This window comes from Dermacentor andersoni, chromosome 1 (assembly GCF_023375885.2).
Source record: "Dermacentor andersoni chromosome 1, qqDerAnde1_hic_scaffold, whole genome shotgun sequence".
NCBI lineage: Eukaryota > Metazoa > Arthropoda > Arachnida > Ixodida > Ixodidae > Dermacentor > Dermacentor andersoni.
Genome location: NC_092814.1, coordinates 312041532 through 312060382, shown reverse-complemented (window position 1 = coordinate 312060382; position 18851 = coordinate 312041532). Strand labels below are relative to the sequence as shown.

The window sequence follows — 18851 nt, the reverse complement described above, 5'->3', positions numbered from 1 at the left end:
GGCCTTTACGTCAAACACAGCGCTTGGAAGAGCGTGTCTCCGGCGCCTCGCAAGAGGCAATGGATACAACCAGCCAGACAGCACCGCCACTGCCTAAGGAGCGGTGAGACTCTCACGATCGCTCCAGAAAAGACAAACCTCGTGTCACGGCGCCTGGAAAGGGCCCATGAGCTAATTTTTGTCTCTTAAACACAAAGCACAAAACATGTTTATCGTAAGGAGACACAAATACTAAAATGGAATGTGAAGACGACTTCTTCATAACCTCAACGATATTAGAGAACTCCTACACAAACATAATCCAAAGTTGTTGTGTGTTCAAGAGACACATCTGAAACCTACACTTTCTTCATAATTATACCATCTTCCGAAAAGAATGTGACGAGGCTAATGCCTTCGGCGGTGTAGCAATAGTTGCTGACAAGTCTGCAGCTTGTTAACATGTCACCCTTCAGACGCCCCTTGAGGCACTGTCAGTTCAGGCAATACTTTTTAATAAACTGGTCACTGTATGTTTTGTATACATACCCCCAAACTGTCGTCTCTCAAAAACTGATTTTTATAATCTCGTTGATCAGCTTCCAGAACCATACATACTTGTGGGTGATTTTAACGCCCACAACATGTGGGGAGACTCTCAATGTGACCCGAGAGGTCGACTTATAGAACACTTTCTTAACTCTGGTGCGTGCCTCATCAATAAGAAGGAACCAACATATTACAACCTTTATCATAACTCATATTCATCAATAGACCTGTCAATTGGCTCTGCCTCTCTATTCCCTGATTTACAATGGCATGTAACCAAAAACCCATTTGGAAGTGACCACTTCCCAGTAGCACATGACTCCCCTCTCCGTGACCCTCGCTGGAAACTAGGCAAAGCTAATTGGAAATGTTTTAAGGAATCCACGTGCATATCATGAGATTTTATAAGTAATTTTAATGTAGATCATGCTGTATCATATTTTACCACTCTTTTATCATTGACGCAGCAGAAAAGTTCATCTCTCAAACAAAAGGTCGTTTACGTGGAAGACGAGCTCTCTGGTGGAACGATGACTGCAGACAAGCTCGAAAAAAGCAAAACAGAGCATGGGGCATTTTGTGCCGATAGTGCGCAGAGCTAGGTACATACTCAAAATGTGTTCCAAGAGCGTCTTTCAAATTCAATCAGGAACACAGTGTACAGTGACCATTGATAGCAACTTTGTTCAAATAGAACTAGCACAATTGCCAGCTTCAGCAAAAAATCCAGATTGAGTTGTGGGGACTTGCAAGTTCCCTTCACTAATATTCCTTACGGCACAGACATCCTTCCTTCGAGGGCTTGGTTTATTGCTCTTAGCGATAAATATTGAGTGCATGCCATTGTTTTGCTTTATTTGCTCGAACCTGTCATAGTTGTATTTACTTGCACTGTTGATTTGGGATGCATTGTCTAATGACAGAGTGTGGCTAGAACTGGAACTTGCCTTCTGCCCTAGTCTTATGCAGAGCATTCCCCATAGTGTGGCATTGAGTGGAACTCTCGCTTTGAAATTGCTGCAAAGCACAGCAGCAATTGTAAATCACTCTGAACTTTTGTGAAATAAAGTTAGCATGTCATTGCAACTGCTCTAAAAAGTGCAGTCTGCAACTCATGTGCTCAGGGCATGTCAGCCCCCTGGCATACTAACCTCCTAATTGCAAGTGCTAGCTTGTAGCAGTCAGCGTTGGTGAGGTACGCGCTCCTGTCCTAGCACCTCCTAAGGTGCTAGGACTAAGCATCTGTCCTTTACACTGTGCTTAGTGTCTTACAAAAATCACCACCCAAGCACTCCGTACAAATGGTTAACCAGTAAAGCTGAAACTTGCGGCCCTGGTGTTTATCACTGGCTTAATCACGGCAGTTCATTAAATGACTGCTTGGTAGGTTGCCGGATCGTTTGTACGCAGTTGCTGCTTGCACTCAACTGCACGAGCCTGTTCTTGTGCCTGGAGAGCAGCATCAGCACAGCATAGACGAGCTCGTTTCCGGTTGTGCTCGCAGTGTTGCTGACTGAAAGCTGCCTGCTCCTCGGGAGTACGCATGACGTGTGGCCGACTCATTTCGGATCCGGAGAGAAACTGCTGCGCGTGCGCTCGGCTGCGGCGGAGAGCAACGATGTCACTTCTGGTGCAGCTATTCCATTACCACCTAGATAGCACAAGGCCTTTTCATTCCAATCCAACACGTCATGTTACCTGGCCCCACTGCCATAGAATCTAACAAGAATGCTGCCGAGTAGGCAACAGTGATTTTGACGTCACCGCTGTCGTCACGCCAGCCTTGTCAAGGGAAATTTCGGGTCTGGTAGCACGACGTCATGTATGGGAGTAAACAGGCCTTGTGCTATCTAGGTGGTGTTCACTAGTCGCGTCTCTCTCTCTCTCTCTCTCTCCAGAGAAGTTTTCGGTGTACATATTAGCGGATATGCACCAAAGAAAGAAGATACGGAAAACCGAGATCAATAATTCGAAGACTGCTGTCATTTCCTATGTGCACAGGGTATCGCACATATTGAAAAAGGTCGCGGGAAGGGCGGGTGTTTCGGTTGTTTATTAAGCCCCAGGAAAGCTGAACACCTTATCCAGAAGGGTAAACCAAGACAACCCCCACAAAAAAGGTTGCAACAAGAAGCATCAGGAGCCCTTCACCAGCTGCATCACAGGTGTTGTGTATGAAATACTTTTGAAGTGCGGGCACTCCTACATAGGACAAGCGGGGGACACTGCCTCAATGATCGCCTCTGGGAGCACGCCAACAACATAAAACAAAATTACAGAAGCAACCTTGCTCTGCATTGCAGGTCATGTAAATGCATCCCGTATTTTAGAAAAGTCACTCATCCAAAAGCACGGTGACCAGTGCATGCGTGAAATTATCGAAGCATTTGCCATCACCCAACGTGGTCCTTCATGCATCAGTTCACCATCCATCCAGTTACTAGACGAGGAAATCGCGTATCTGCAAATTTAACCGGTCTCCGACCACATGTAATCTCAAGTCATTCTTTTCATGTTTCCATGTCATTTATGTTTTTACTATTACTTCCCTGACTATATATTCTGCGCTCGTGCAATAAACCTACTTGTTGGAAGTCGGCGCCTGTGTCGTGTGCCTCTTTCTGTGTCCCGTTAATCACTCTGTTTGCAAAAGGACGGACGGACGGACAAATCGGCTAGCCATATACAGCTTCACTGTAAAACTGTTATGTTCTGCCACAGCTAATGTTGCATTGAGCATATTGGAAGTTGTAAACTGGGTGATTGTATTAAAAGTTCTACGACTCCTGTCCTGGGGGACGTTATGGTAGTACTCAAACAGAAGGAGGTGGGAGGAGGTTCATGGAGGTGAAATTTGCACTGTTCCAAATGTTATATTTGAAGAAAACTATGAAGGCTTTCCAGTGGGGGATGTTGCGAATGTTTCGCCATATAAATAGATAGTTGAACAATGTTTACCCAAGTGTTAGTTCTCTAGACATATATACCAACATTGTTGGGGTGTGCAGGGCCTAGTGAAGCAACATTTGTGTGGCCTATTTTTGCCTGTGCTCCTGCCATTTGTAGATATGTTTTTGCATGAAGTATCTGTGCTATAAAAAGATTTGTGTTGTGCTTTTTTTTTTTTCTTCAGTGCCAAGAGTTAGAAAAGCAGAAGCAGCTGCAGCAAGAAAATCAAGCTTCTGGTGCTGCCAGCACATCTGCCACAGCTTCCTTTAATTTTGAAGCTGAGGTAGAGTAGCCTTTTTTATGATTTGAAAAAGTGAATCTACAATGTCATTTTAACTTGCCACTACTACAACTAAGTGTAGGAATGGAGCAGTCATATTTATTGCCAAAAGTGTTGTCACCAATGTGGGGATTACCTGTTAGTGGTTGATTAAGTGAGAATGCTAATCATTAAGTTTTGGGAAGAAGTAGCATGCTCCCTTTTGGGCTCTCTTCTCTACCCTATGGGAATGAGGGTACATGAGAAGCATGGTCTATGCAGTGGAAAGAGTGGAAAAATTGGAACACAGTGCAGAGGAGGAGCACCGAGTGCAAGACTTAAATGGGCACCAATGCAGTTGCAGCCATGGAGACCAAGGTTTTTAAAGGGGCCCTGAATCCCTTTTTATAGAAGTGAAGAAAAGTATTTGAAGTGAAAATAGGCTATTTCAGAAATACTTTGCCGTAAAAAGTACTTCGATGCATTCAGAAGAAGCGGAGTTATTGGCAATCAAACGCGGGAACCACCGTGCTCTTGTTTCTTCTTCAATGCCTTGCAATGCGAAGGCTACGGCGGAGTTGGGTATGCCCACAATGCTTCACCTTCTAAATGTCACCATGGCATGCACTTCAAGTTGCATTTTGTATGTTAATGTAGACTCCACAACTTCAGATTTTGGTGCCCATGATGCACTAAATGTAAGCCAAACGCGGTTGCCCTTGGCGAGCCGCAGCCAGTGGACTTGTGGCGGCACCACACAGTGGCCACAGTATCTATGCTACATAGCCAATCGCAGCTACCAGAAGCAGCCACATGTGGGGATCAGCTTTATTATGAAATAAAGCGGCGGGAAGAGAGTGAGGAGCAGGCTTCGGTTTGAAAAGAGAGCATTTGAAAGAAAAGTGACTTCGTGCTCCGCTTGCGAGCTTCATGCACCGCATACGACGGCAAACCTTGGCTGAGTTGTTCACAGCAGCGTATGCAACCTGCAGAGTATGTTATTTCACCAAGCCCAAGGGGTCATACAGGGCCTCTTTAAAGGAAGAAAGGAAGACGGGCACATTGTTTTACTACAATTGTCCAGAAAAGTGATACTGTGTTCGACCATGTTCCACCACCTTGCTAAAGTGAAAGCTATTGGATAATGTGTACTGCTACAGCGCAAAGCAAACATGGCACAAAACTGAAACTAAAAAATAAGTTGGTAGAGAAAGCAGAGAGACAGAAAGGATATCTGAGTGTTTGAATAATGCCCAGAAAATTAACCGCTGCTTGGCTCGCCCATATGTCATCATATCAGTATTCTGTGGCATTCCTAATGGAAATGTATGTGATGCTTCAGGATGTCAGGTTTTGAGGCATTAATCTTCTCGGCCTGATTTTTAATTTTCATTCAGTAAGTGCTTGAAAAGCTGCATGAAAGCGTAAGTCTTCCACTATCATAATTTGTAATTTCCTGGTGCCAGGCGGCTTCACCAAAGAATCTCGCAGTAAAGGCCTGACATATAGCTCACTACATTTCAGATGTACCCACCAAATGCTGGCTCCATGTCCCAAGCAGAAGCATAGGTGCGTGACTCGCTGGCAATCATGTGTTGCTGCAGCAGATGTGCTAAATTTGCTGTAGATTGAAAGATTAGTTTGTAACAAATGATTGTGAACAAGTGCAGCAGCTAACTTGAGACAGGCCCTGAATGCCACACGACACTCCAACATACTAATGTGTGCCATTTTTAATGTCATTTCTGTGTAAGAAGCCTTGCATAACCGATTGTTTGGTTGAGCTTTATTGTGGTGACATGCGAGAGTAGGCACGAGCTTGGTGGTTCCCTGAGGTTGAAGAAGTTCAGGAGCCCCTGCCCATTTGGCATTACAGAGACAGTTCTCATTCCTTTTCACAGCTGAAAAAAATTATGAACGTGCTATTCAAGCTGCTTCAGCGAGAGTTCAGCAGTCAAGAAACCTACTCAAGGAAGGAGGCCATGCAAATCATTCTCGCCACTATCAGGGTAAGCTCACAGTTTGATAATGGAAATTGCTTCTGATATCATGGAAAAAAAAAAAATGGGACGGCATGCACGCATGCATTGGCCAGTATGCTTTTAACGTATTAGTAGTAGCAATGCTGGGCGAGTCTTGGCCATGTTGTCGAACTTCTGATGAGGCTGTCTTTCTGTACATTACGTGGCATGATGAACCTGTTCTAGATCAGTTTTGTGTGTTTAAGAATGGAAAACAGTCTGGTAACATTTCTGCAACATTTTTATCTGGCCTATTTTCTTTGTCCTTGGTTTCACTGAGTGCTGTGTACTGGAATGTTCAACTACTTGGTTTTAGTTTGCTAAAAAGCACATTGTCTTTATGGGGAAATTAGCAGTTAGATGTTTGCCTGGCCTTCGGTCTTAACTATTAGGTTGTTTAGGTTGGCTGAGCATGCGTCACGATTGCTGTTCATGACTTTCATTGTGCCTAATGGTGGGAGAATTGATTCCTTTTTCTCTCTTGAACCTGTGTTTCTAAAACTATGGGTTAAAGACCTGCTGGAAGGAGGACGGTTTGCACTGTTGCTACTGATTTACCAGGGGTATTCAAAAAATTCCCAAGCTGGATCTGTTAACAGCTAGCACTGATCAAGGATTTGGAATGTCAAACACCTGAATGTGTACGACTTGTGCAGTATGAAACAAAAGCTGTGTTTGAACTTTGTCCTTGCATAGAGAAACTAGGATCTAGTGGACTAAGTGGCATTATTATTAGAGCCATTCCTGAAAGCACACCCTTTTTGTTCCAGATGTTTTCCAGCTTATTTTGTTGAGCTGCACGATAAACTGTAGAATAAAAGTGAGGCATCAATTCTCTGTGGGGCTTGTGTAAGAGCTTGTCGTGAAAAACCAGGGGAATGCTTGAGTTGCGACATTTCGTGTTTCTCGGTGGAATGCAACAAAGCGGTTTTTGGGGAGCACTGCAATATTAACAGTTGTCGTCATCAGCGTGCCCGGCATTATCGAAGTATATGTGAGAGATGGTCATTTTTCACTATTTACTTTCTTTCTTAAACTAAAGAGAATTATTTCAGCTGTGTTAGTGAATTATGTTTCCACAATACCAAAAGAAAGCCACTCTTGCCATGCGAAGAGGATGGTAAGCCAGAAAAGACACAAAAATTAGACTGGTGTCAACGCTACCTTGGAGTTTCTGCACTAGCATGTAGTGATGTCATGGATTTTAACAGTATCTGCTCAGGCCTAGTTATTTCTTTATTGGTAAAGATGGACTACATTGTATTCTGAAAGAGTCAAAGACTGAACTTAGTAAGTTTCAAGGACCTTTACTAGGCCACAACATCCTAAATACTAAAAAAAAAATACTTAGCAATTCGGGATGTCACACTGACATACTCGCACATGTGTTTCAGCGAAAAATTCAAGAAATGAAACTTCGACCTTCGTTTTTTTTTTTTTCTTGCAATAATCAACCTATTATAGTGATAGTGTGATGGTTCCAGCAGGTATAGATGCAAGCACATAGAAAAACGAAACGCACAGGACAACACTGGACGTACAACTGAAGTTAATTGTCAACAAATTGTGTAGATTGCCACCATGCATCTGTATCGTCCACACATAATTGTGCGCCCAACTTTCTGATGTAGAAAGCTTAGCAGATCTCTTTCCAGTCTACCGCGCTCCGTCCCCACTAGTCTACGCTCGTTACAACGGACCTGCATACAACAGACTTTCGGATATAACGGACCATATTCCAGCCTTAGTTTGTTCTACCCATTTTATTAATGCAACGATGTTTACTTTTAACGAACCGCGCTACAACGGACTATCGGTTACAGCGGACGAAATTGGTGACAATTTTTGTGAAAATCGGGCGTATAAAACGGACTTTTGACGTGTCGACACGGGCTGGCAAATGACTTGCGAAGGTCAGCTGACGATCGCGGCTCAATGTCTTGTGCGCGAGGGAGGGAGGAAAGCGGGGCGAAAGAGCGCCGTCTTGCGCGCGAGAGACACGGGAGGGAGGCGAGGGGAAAGGGGGGAGGGTTCTACTCCAGTGGCTGTAGTTAACGGCGCAACTGCACGTGCGCCGTATCTTGAAAGCGATCTGCGATGTGGACAAAGTGGCACGGGCGCCGTATATTGAAAGCTATCTATGATGTGGACGAAGTGCGTGCCCGCGCGGGCTTTTTCTTCATAGAGATCTGTGCTGTGCTTTCGACGTTTAGTTCGCGTTCAAGTGAGAGATAGCACGAAGGTCAATTCACTCGTTGTTGCTGCCGTGCTTGCTTCGATGCTTCGACTTTCGGGCGAAACTGGACTTTTTGTTTGTTTTTTACTTTGGATGTTTGTCACTCACTCTTTGCAATAAAGTTGTTAGACATCGCAATGAAAGTTTCGGAAGTGAGGCGTTTCGGATATTACGGACTTCGGATAAAACGGACATTTTTGTTGGATTATCAGGGTCTGTTGTAACGAGTCGCCTGTATTGAAACACTCGCAAAGTCTGGGCTGCAGCCACACTTCTTGCACTGCAAAGGCAAGTTCCTTCCTGTACCAGCTGGGAGCTCGCACATGTGCTCATTGATGCACCGGCCAGTCTGGTCAACGTAGGACCAACCGTAGGACCAACCGCAAGAGAGACATCTGATAAATAACCGTTTCGTGGAAACGGTGGTGTGCTTTTTTCAGTAGCCACTGCTTGCTTCTTTCTTCTCTCCTGCGATACTTTTGCATAACCTTGCTAGTTTGCACAATGCAGAAAACACCAGCATAATGCCATTCCTTCAGTTCATTCAGTTCAGTTCCAAGTCCAGCGTTGTCCTGTGCGTTTCTTTTTTCTATGTGCTCGCATCTATACCTGCTGGAATCATCACACTTTCGTCGTGCACCAACTGGCCCAAAAAACCACACTACTCAGTTATTATTGTGAAATTAACGAAAATTGAATTTTGAAAGGATACTTTATCAGTCTAAACTGATTTAGTGCTTGTATTTAGTGTCCCTTTAATATCAGTGCCGCAACATGCCTGAATTTTTTAGGCAATTGCATTGCTTTTTTTTTTTTCATATGTGTGGCTGAAGGTGGCCGTATTTAAAGTGAGTGCTTCAACTGCCACTTGTGGTCTGCACTACATATTAACTTCATCTCAGGATTTATTTCTAGCAGTGTTCATATATATATATACACACACACACACACGCACATACCGGGTGTCCCGCATAACTTTAACCAAACATTAAAAATATGCAAATGCCATGTAGTTGGACAGAACCAATGTAATGTTGTTTGCCGTTGCTTGGAGATATTCAGTTTAATTTTTACATTCTACCTAATTGCATAATTACTCTTACTTACTTAATCAACTTCTCAAATATTGTAATTAAATTTAGTGTCAATGAGCCAATTGTAGAACAACATGAAAAACTCCTGATACAGCTTTTTGCTGCTCAATGTGTGCTACATAAAAGTGCATGTATTTGCGAGCTTTGTTTACACTCTGAAAAACTGTGCCTTGAGCGGCCAGTCATGCGGCAGTTCTGCGTGTATTTGCAGGGGACAAGTCTTAGTTTTACTAGCTCGCACAGAAACTGTGTGGGTTGCTTTGCCACCTTCTTTCATCCTACGGCACTAGACTCGACGCCCAAGCCCTCGTGCAATTGGTTGTAATTACATTCTTGATAATTCAAATTGAGTGGTTGCACCGAAAATGTTCATACATTGCCAATTTAAGGCTGAAAGGCAAACTAATAGGTTGGGCGAGTAATACACCTGATTTCCGGTTGTAAAAGAAAGTTTGGGGAAGAAAGCAAGCAGGTAAGATGCTGCACGTGTCTTTCCTGTCTTATTTCTTGCTAAAAAGACTTTTTTTACCACTAGAAATTATGGTGCACATATTACCAAGCTTATTTCTTTTCCCCCTTCTCACTTGTCAGGAATACACAACAGAAGTCCTGCAGAGGAGACAAGCACCTTCTGCCAGTAACAGTGGCACTAGCAGGAGTTCCCCTGCATCCACCGCCAGTAGTAGCACTGGCAGCCCATCAGCCAGTGGCACCACTAGCGCCACTACTAGTGCTCTCACTAGTGCTCCCACTAGTGAGGCTGCTGCACCACAGCTTTCAAAAAACCTTGATGGTAAGCAACAATACCCAAAGATTGACCCTTGAGAGAATTCTGCTCAAGCACACGCTTCAGTTATGCATGAAAGCAACTGGCCGAAAACATGTGCAGACTGTGGGCATCAGAGATTTGCAATGGGACAGGTGACATACAAGCACTGAGCAATATCTGGAGCCTTAATAAAAAGTGAGGGATCCCACAAATATTTGGAATATCGAGGTCTAATAGCGACGAAATGCAAAAATGCCCATGTGCTTGAAAAGCCTAGTTTCAGACAGTGTAGGCATAGAGCAGCCTCCATGCAAAATTTTGTGTTCAAAATAAGGATGAGTGTGTAATGAAAGGATTGCCAAATTGTGAAATTTTTGTACTGAAACTGGAAAAGAAAAAAGAAGAACCCCCTTTACCACTCTCCTGAAGTGACACGTGACTCGGAATGCACAGTTTCTGCGCAGGACCTCTGAGGTTGGGTGGCGGCACGGTAGAACATCTGAGGTGATGCGCTGCGATTTATGTCACATTTGATAAACACAATGTGCATGCGTCATCTGCTCAGGTGCTATTTAGAATCTGCTAATAAGCAAATTAGGCAATTACTAGCCCTGCAGCTTTGCCAAGATTGCTTCAGTAATATATATACTACTAATTTATTAGCAATTCAGCCAAAGTGAAATTTCGTGGCAGTTAGCCTTTAAAGAACCAGAGGTGGTCACAATTAATCTGGAGCCTCCAGTTTAAGGGTCTCACATAGACAAGCTGTTTGGGATGTTAAACATCTCTTTGCTCGATCAGCAGGCGTCACTGCAATGATTGTACATATTTTCATATTGTTCAATTGAGTCTATTGACATACATAACTCTCCTGTTTGTTTTGTTCTTAGGGCTGCCTGTGGCCACTGATGAACCAGTTTTACAGTGAAGCTGTTAGTCTCTAGTTGGTTGAGAATTTTCGTGGCATGCTCACCAAAAAAACAAAACCTGGAAAAGGGGTTTGTGTATGAGTTACCACTTAACAGAATTATGTTTTCTCCTATAATAGAATTACAATTCGATTCTATCATGTCTGCAGGTTGTGTGCAAGTTGTATTTTACGAATTCTCTGACATATTTTTCTTTGAGAAATTCAACTAATTCAATAACGCACTTGCACTAGGTGGAGGGCCCAAAAACAAATGGCAACTGGAAGGCTTTGTATTTGAGTTTTCGCACAACAGATTCTCATGTATTTTAATTACAATCCAATGCTATCATGTCTGCAGGTTGTGTGTAATTCGTACTTTACGAATTTTCTGACGCATTTTATATTGAGAAATTTAATTCGTTCAATAACACACTTGCACTAGGCGGAGGGCCTACAAGAAAGAGGATGCATGCTGTGCTAATGGTACCGCCACCTAGTGGCCACGGCCACTCAGACAGACCTCAAATGCATAACAGATTTGTTTTCTCGTATATTTGAATAACAATCTGAACCTATCATGTCTGCAGCTTGTGTGTAAGTCCTACATTACGCATCTTCTGATGAAATTTACTTTTAAACAATAATTTAGTTCAATAAGGCACTTGCACTTGGCGGACGGCCTAGAAGAATAAGGATGTATGCTGCACTTACGCACACATGCGTATGTGCCTTACATATGCCACTTGTACTGGGGGTACTTGTCCACCATCTGCACCAGCTTTGTTGTATGTCCATTTTCACGAGGTGGAATGGAGGCGGATTTTTTTCATTTCTCCCTTTTACACTTATACTTTACCTTCCTGAGCCTGCCTCAATGATGCTGTTACATCACTTAGATAACTTGGCAAAGATGCAGGGCTGATAATTGTCTAATTTTCCTAATAACAGCCAGACAATGCAGGCACTTAGTGATTAGCAGACATTACACAAATCCCCAAACAATGGCTCCAAGGTTTTCATGTACCACTAGTGCTGCCAGATCTTGAAGGGCACGCCCAAGCGGTGCACTGTTTTTCATTCTTTCGAGTTCAGAGTCATATCCGGCAAGTGGTAATGGCAGCGTTATATTTTTTAAGTTTTGGCATCAGAAATGTCTAGTTTCTGTAGCTTTTCATGATGCGAGTTGGTGCGGCTCATATTTCAAGTCTAAAACTTTGCAAGAAGGCTGTTCTATATTTACAGCATCTGAAACTGGGCATCTTATGCGGTCCAAAATTTCATTACTATTGGCAGCCTGTGAACAGCCATTTTCATTTTTTAAGCAATCTTTATTGAAAATTACCTCTTCATTGATGCTTACTATTACACCTGAGTGCACCTCATCTTTAGCCCTGTGTATAGCATACCTATTGTGGTAATGGAAGTAAACATCTTTGTTCCAATCACTGTTTTATACAATGACGATCATTTTTGAAAGTAAGATGGACAGCTGGGATAGCTAGGCTCCCATCCTTGTTCTGTTTTTGCACAGCATTTTCAAGTGTGAATTATTTTTGGAAAGGCCTTTATTAAATTGACTGGATTGGGATCGAACACAGCAGCATTGACTCGGTGAATATGATGGCTGCCCCCACATTTGTGTGTTATATTCTGCTGGTAGATAAAATGTTTTTTAAAAAGTTCAATTCTGGAGTTTTGCGTGCCATACCCTGATCTCAGTATGAGGCACACTGTAGTGGGGACTCCCAATTAATTTAGACCCCCTAAGGTTCTTTAAGGTGCACCCAATGCATGGCACATAGGCGTGTTTGCATTTTGCCCCCATCGAAATGCAGCTGCGGCGGCTGGGATTTGATCCTGCAACATTCTGATTAGCAGTGTAACACCAAAGCCACTAAGCAACCACAGTGGGCATAAAAATTGCTCATTGCTGATGACTATAGTAATTAATAATCGCTGTGTTCCACCTGTAATTCCTACAAAATGCAGAAACTGGAAAACAAGAAGGCAAGAACAATGGAAGCCTTGACACTCCTGCAACAGAAGAGCCTTTGTCAGAGGCACCCACGGGGCCAGCTGGCAATGTTGTGTCTGGTCATCACAGCAAGCGCCCGGAGCACGCACCTGAGGATTCTCATTCGAAAAAGTCTGTTGACAAGATAGCTGAAACAGCTGAAGAACCTGGGCAGCATAAAGCGCCCGTCACGCAAGCTGGCGATGAGAAGGAGACGGGAGACAGTACCAAAGAAGGGGCATCGGGCGATGCAAGATTATGTAAGCTCTGTTGTTGACTTTCCTTTGCACATTCTTTGGATGATACAGCATTTCTAACATCTGTATATGTATTGACTGTAGGTTATGATAATTAAAACCAATAATTATGGCATGAGGGCAGATCTAATGCAAATGTTGCTTAGGGCCTTTGTTCAGCACAAGGTTGGACTGTTTAGTTTCAAGTAAGGGCATGTGTATATACGAAATTTTGAATGTGAAGCCTTTGTTATTTGACTTGCATTCAATTCACTAAGTTGTTGAATATTCATTTTTGTTCAAATATATGGGATAAATGGTTAATTTCTCAAGGGAGAGAGATCGATACAAATGAGGAATGTTCTGAATGATTCTGCTGCAAAAGTGCTGCAGTTGTTGCGCAAAGGCACCAGTCACCAAGCACTAGCATGGAGTAGCTAACTTTTGCCCATTAATTTCCAGTCATTCAGTATGAATGCCATGATGTGTCCACTTCGCTTCATTGTTGTTGCAGCCAAATGCACTCCATGTCTATAGAGAACCTCAAACCCTCTGCATGCAAGAGTCGCGCATGAGCTGTCAATCCACTATGGGTGCACTTATGAATTTGCTTTCTCAATTTAGGCAAAGGAGCGGTTCAGACAATCACAGCATGTTTACATCCTTTGAACGAACATGGCACCCTGCATGTATCTGTTCACATGTTGTTCCTGAGTTTCTTTAGCGTCATTGTGGTTGCACACTACATACAATAAGTGTGTGGTGACTTTTCAGTTAAACCTTTCAGTTGTTTCTCACATACAAGTTCCTCATTCAACAGGTGTCCAATTCTGAATGGCATTACATGTATCACATTGTTTAGAAATGAGAAAATATTAAGAATGTGGTTCTCAAAGGTAGTTCTTCTCAAACATTTGTATTTTATTCAACTCAAAAATTTCACTATTAAAACACCTGTAATTTTATGTCAACATCCTGAAACAGTACAGGCAGCAGAACAAATGCAGAGGCGGGAGGTAGCACAAGCACCAATAGTCATTATGTGGTTTATTCAAAGTTAGTGGAAAATCTGTAGCAAACAAAAAAAATGAATGGACTTTGTAACACAAAGGCTAGAATGCCAAGCACTTCTTGCCATGATTAACAGCAAAGAGCAGCTTTGCCAGGCTGGATGGTAAAGATAAATTGCGAGAAAAATGGGCCAACAAGGTTCAACAAATGCACGAATAAATGTACAAACAACAAAAATTATGCGGATCCCACACGTTGTGATAATTGATGTTATGGGAAGCATTTTGCAGGTAGCTGGCTATCTAGCATTATTTCAGGTTCCGCAAAGCGTCACCAGGTATACCAACGAGTTTGTGTAAAGCAAGCAGTTGCGTTTGTGACACGAGTGTACAACGATTGCAGACTATTGCAACAGCATGGCTTCTGCTCCGGCCAATCGACACGTGTTTACCACATGCTGATTGTTGGGTTCTATATAGGTTCTGGAGTAGGGTAGCCAACCAGATGCATTTCTGGTTAACATCCCTTCCTTCTCTCTTTATTTCCTCCTCATCCTCCTACGTAGGTGCTGTGTGCGGAAGGTCATCTGTGACTAACTTCCATATTCTAAAACGTTCCTCCACTGAGCCCTCCACCTCAACTCAAGAAAGTAGATGGCAGCGCCACCCCTCGAAAGAAATAGTCTCTGCGCTTCGTTGACACTGCATGGCAATACTTGAGAAGCATAGTATCTTCAGTCGAGGGGCAGCACTGAGCTCAGCTCAGTTTAGTGGAAGAGCTTCAAGTCAAGGATCGTTTGTGAATACATGGAGGCAAATGCTATGCAACTGTATGTGCTCATGTGATCATGGGGTCTATGTTAAAGCGATTATGGAACATGTACTCTGGTGAAGGAATGTTAAAACCTGTTCGACTTAGGCTGATCATGAAAGCGGTACACTACATTTCACAGCTTCTACGTAGTGTTAGTTGCAATGAAGAAAAGACTGCTTATCCTGAAGACGGGAGTGCAGTCTAACACAAGCCCTCAAAGCACTAGTCGCGAGGGGAAAATGTGAGACACTAACAGTTCGCATGCACGCGCGTACACACACACGCACACCAAACATCTCCAACAGCTAGTTGACTTTGGCACAGGAGAAGTATGCATAGGATCGTCGCCTAATGGTTAAAACATCAAACTACTGTGCTCGAAGCCAGATGTTCAATCCCATTGTTGGCCACGCATTTCTTTTTATCAGAGAGGTCCAAAACGAGGCGAGACAGGAACCTACCTACTTGCCTACCACAAAGGGCCTTGAGTGAGGCTAAGAATGCTTTACATTAAAAGGTTTAGGTGATAACAAAAAAATAAACCACCATTTGATTCTCTGCACCTGCATCACCTCCAGTCTTTCTCTTGTGGTGGGGACACTGTTTCAGAAAGTCAACTTGCTTAGCCAGGCTTGTTTGCTTTCAGGGTTGGGTCACCTTGTCTTCTAGTCTACTGACAGCACCTTGCTAACTGTACACAGCTGCGAACAGCCTTTGACTGTTACCTTGGTTGTCTGTAAGCTTAACTATTGGAATTTTATTTGGTGCATGGTATTAACATTGATATGTGCAACCTAGCATGTTGATACAGCACTGGGTCATTATGAAGCAAGGTCATAACAGCATGTGTGCACATTAATTTCCAAACTGTCTTTTAGGTTTTAACGGCCTGTAACTAGCAGACCACTTCACTACACAATTTTGTGCATTGCATTGGCAGCACGCAGCAAACTGCCTGAAAGTTGTCTCAATTTGAAAGCTATGGTTAAGATGAAATGAAAACTAAGCTGAGGGCATTGTGTGCAAACACTGGCTGCAGGCTTATCAAACGTAACTTCAAGCTAGCATAGCCTTTGGTGTGCCTCATTCATAGCATGAAACAAAGTAACAACTTATTTATGCAGGCACATTAACCTCTTGCTTTAATTATAACCTCCTTAAGTATACCCGCCACTGTGGCATGACTGCCATTCAGCTGCTGAACACAAGGTCATGGATTTGATTTCTGGCCTTCCTGGCTGCATTCTGATCGAGACAGAATGGAAAACACTCATGTACCATGCATATGGGTGCACATTAAAGAACCACAGCTGTTCAAAATTGGGATCCCTCTACTGTGGCATCCCTCATAGCCAACTGGGCAGCTTCAAGGCATTAAACACCATAATCTCTCCGCTTAAGTAGCTGCGAAGGGAGCCAAACTCTACCTATACACTATTTGAAGTTACCATATGGTCAGGGAAATAAATGTACGTAGTTACATTTTGTTGCGATACAAAATGAAGTCACGATCAAGGCGCGTGAATGCTCCTTGAGCATCCTGTATAGACGCTCAATGTGCATTTACGCTGTTGGCGCCGCTGCCATCATTGTCCTCCTTATGGCTCATGCATGACTCACACACAGAAAGTTAGAGGTTCTCCATAGATGAGTGCATCTGGTTGCAACAACGAAGCGAAGTGGACACGCCGTCAACGCTATGCTTAATTGCCTCTGTGGCGAAGCAAGGGCAGCATGCTGCCTTCAACTGCTGGCCTGAGCGTTGTGCACACTCACACTGTAAACACGCTAGTGTTCCTACTTAGCTGCTATCTGTATGCTCTGGTCTGAGCAGTAAATATCAAACTAACATTATCTAAAATTTCACCGGCCATTGACTAACGCCAATGTTTTCCCACCGGTCTCATCTCGTGCACCATCGAAGTGCGATTTCTCCAATGCCACTGGCGGTACTTGTCATCACACCAGCTTAAAGAAACACCTGGTAGCTGCTAAGGCGTTGTTCAACGCCTTGCCTTGCATGCAACATCATGCCGGCATGTCGCACCCACATATAGTTAGAACACCATCCTTGCTATCGCTGTCAGTGTGTTGCCCTTTTGGGCAAAACTGACAAATTTTTCTCATGTGACTGAGCATAACTATTGTTAGCCCTAACTGCAGTTCAGCAAGCCCCAAAAATCGGGTATAAGTGTTGACGTGCAATAAGTTTTTGTATCATCCAACTGACCACATGCCTGCCTGATACAGGAATCCTAGTTATAGTGTAATGCCATATTTCATAACACTCATAATTCTTATTCACTTGCCATTTCAGAGATATTTTGAAGAAAATAACTTATGCTGCTCTCTTTCCTTTTTAAATCATTTGGCAAATTTGCTTCCAACTGTTGGGTGTCTGAATCTTTCTCCATGCAGCTAGTTCAGCTGAAGGTAAGACTGGACCAGAACCTCCAGCTCAGAGCGAGAGTGTTCAGCCACAGGACTGGGTAACAAGAAGTTTTTTTACATTTTGATGTGCTTGACTGGAATGCTTGCATGAGCCTGAGTACTAGCTGCACATACTGGAATGTCCACTTAGGCCTAAGCTTTAAACACCCTTCATTTCCAGCGTATAAGTTGCACGTTGTGCATAAGTGACCCTTCCTCCTGTGAACAGGTTCTTGCATGAGTAAAGAAATGTTAACAGAAAAAAATGCACCTTTGTGCGAGATGCACCTATGTTTACTCTATCAATGTGGTAGAAAATGAGTATGCAAGCTTGTATCCTCTGCAGAATGCTGCAATGGTAGTGTTTTAGCACAACACCATCTGTGACCTGAAGACCTGAGGAGTTGCGTGCACATATGTCGACAGGATAGCATGTGCACTGGTAAGTCGTATGCCAGCGTGTCAGGCTATGATAAAACACTTTCCATTTTGGTGCTCTCAGTTTCTATTTAAAAAAAAAAGAAAAAAACAATTTTCACTTGCTGTTGTTAGTATGTAGAAGCACCAGTTGATACTCCACACAAGCCCAGGGCATTGTATAAATATTAATAGGGGTGTGCAAATACCCTAAAGTAGATTTTCGATCAAATGTTGAACCAAATCAATAAAATAAAAGGCCAACATTGAATCGAAGATAGAATAGCGGGAAATGTTTCACAAAATTTAATGCTTACAAATTCTGGGCAAGAAAGTACAGTGCTACACGAGCTCGTGAGTCCCCAAGCATTGCATAACGAGAATGTAGCAAGCTATCAGTACACAGAAATCAAGATATACAGTACAGTCTACTCTTATCAAAGAGAATGCCAAATTAGTAGGCTAGCACTGATCACAGCTCAGTTCTAGTGTATTAAGGTCTGTAAAATATTAATTTTGTTATCAGTGCAATTTCTGTTGAACAGAATCGCATGCTTTCTATCCTCTGAAACTAATGAATTAGTGACATTCTATTGTATTGATTACCAATGAGGTTCAGTTTAGTAGTGGACCTGTGTTTTGCGGCAATTTTTGCGTTTATTGTGTCGAAAGTTTCGCTTGAGAATACAGCAGGGCCATCCCAACTTTACGGCAGGTGGGTTATCTTAGCCCAATCTGCGCGATAAATAAAAGGACGGCGCACCATGCGACTTGGTCACAGCATCGCGCGTAGCCAGCACCGACAGTAAAGAACAAGTGCCGTCCATGCCATTTCATTGTCAGGTTTAGCATGATTGGCCACCTGTCGAAGATTCTGAAATCTGGAGGGACACCGCTAATTCGCACGACTCACCCCCCCCCCCCCCCCCCTGCTTCAATCGGCCGTCCGCATACTAGTCATATGGCACTTTCGTGTTTGCCGTTTAGACCATTTAGAGCCAAAACCAATCTTGCGACGGGTTGCAGGTAGACAGAGCTACAAAGAGATGTGTGCCTACGAACTGTGTTCAGAACGAGAGGCCACCGTACAGTGTGTTGTAAAGATGGCGGCCGTGAACAACTTTGTTGTCATCCCATGCACTCGCTTTCATTTGTTGGGTTCCC

The 18851-nt window shown here is 43.2% G+C and overlaps 1 protein-coding gene across 5 annotated transcripts in view; it reads left to right on the top strand.

Moving 5' to 3' along the window:
• The window catches only part of LOC126548399 (FK506-binding protein 15-like), a 112275-nt gene that overhangs the window by 77485 nt on the left and 15939 nt on the right, over positions 1–18851 (top strand). For all 5 annotated transcript variants that reach the window (XM_055063382.2, XM_055063381.1, XM_055063383.2 and 2 more), the window contains exons 22-26: positions 3662–3760; positions 5638–5745; positions 9679–9880; positions 12756–13040; positions 17259–17329. In XM_055063382.2, the coding sequence (XP_054919357.1) occupies positions 3662–3760; positions 5638–5745; positions 9679–9880; positions 12756–13040; positions 17259–17329 (765 nt within the window). The remainder of the gene's footprint in view (positions 1–3661; positions 3761–5637; positions 5746–9678; positions 9881–12755; positions 13041–17258; positions 17330–18851) is intronic.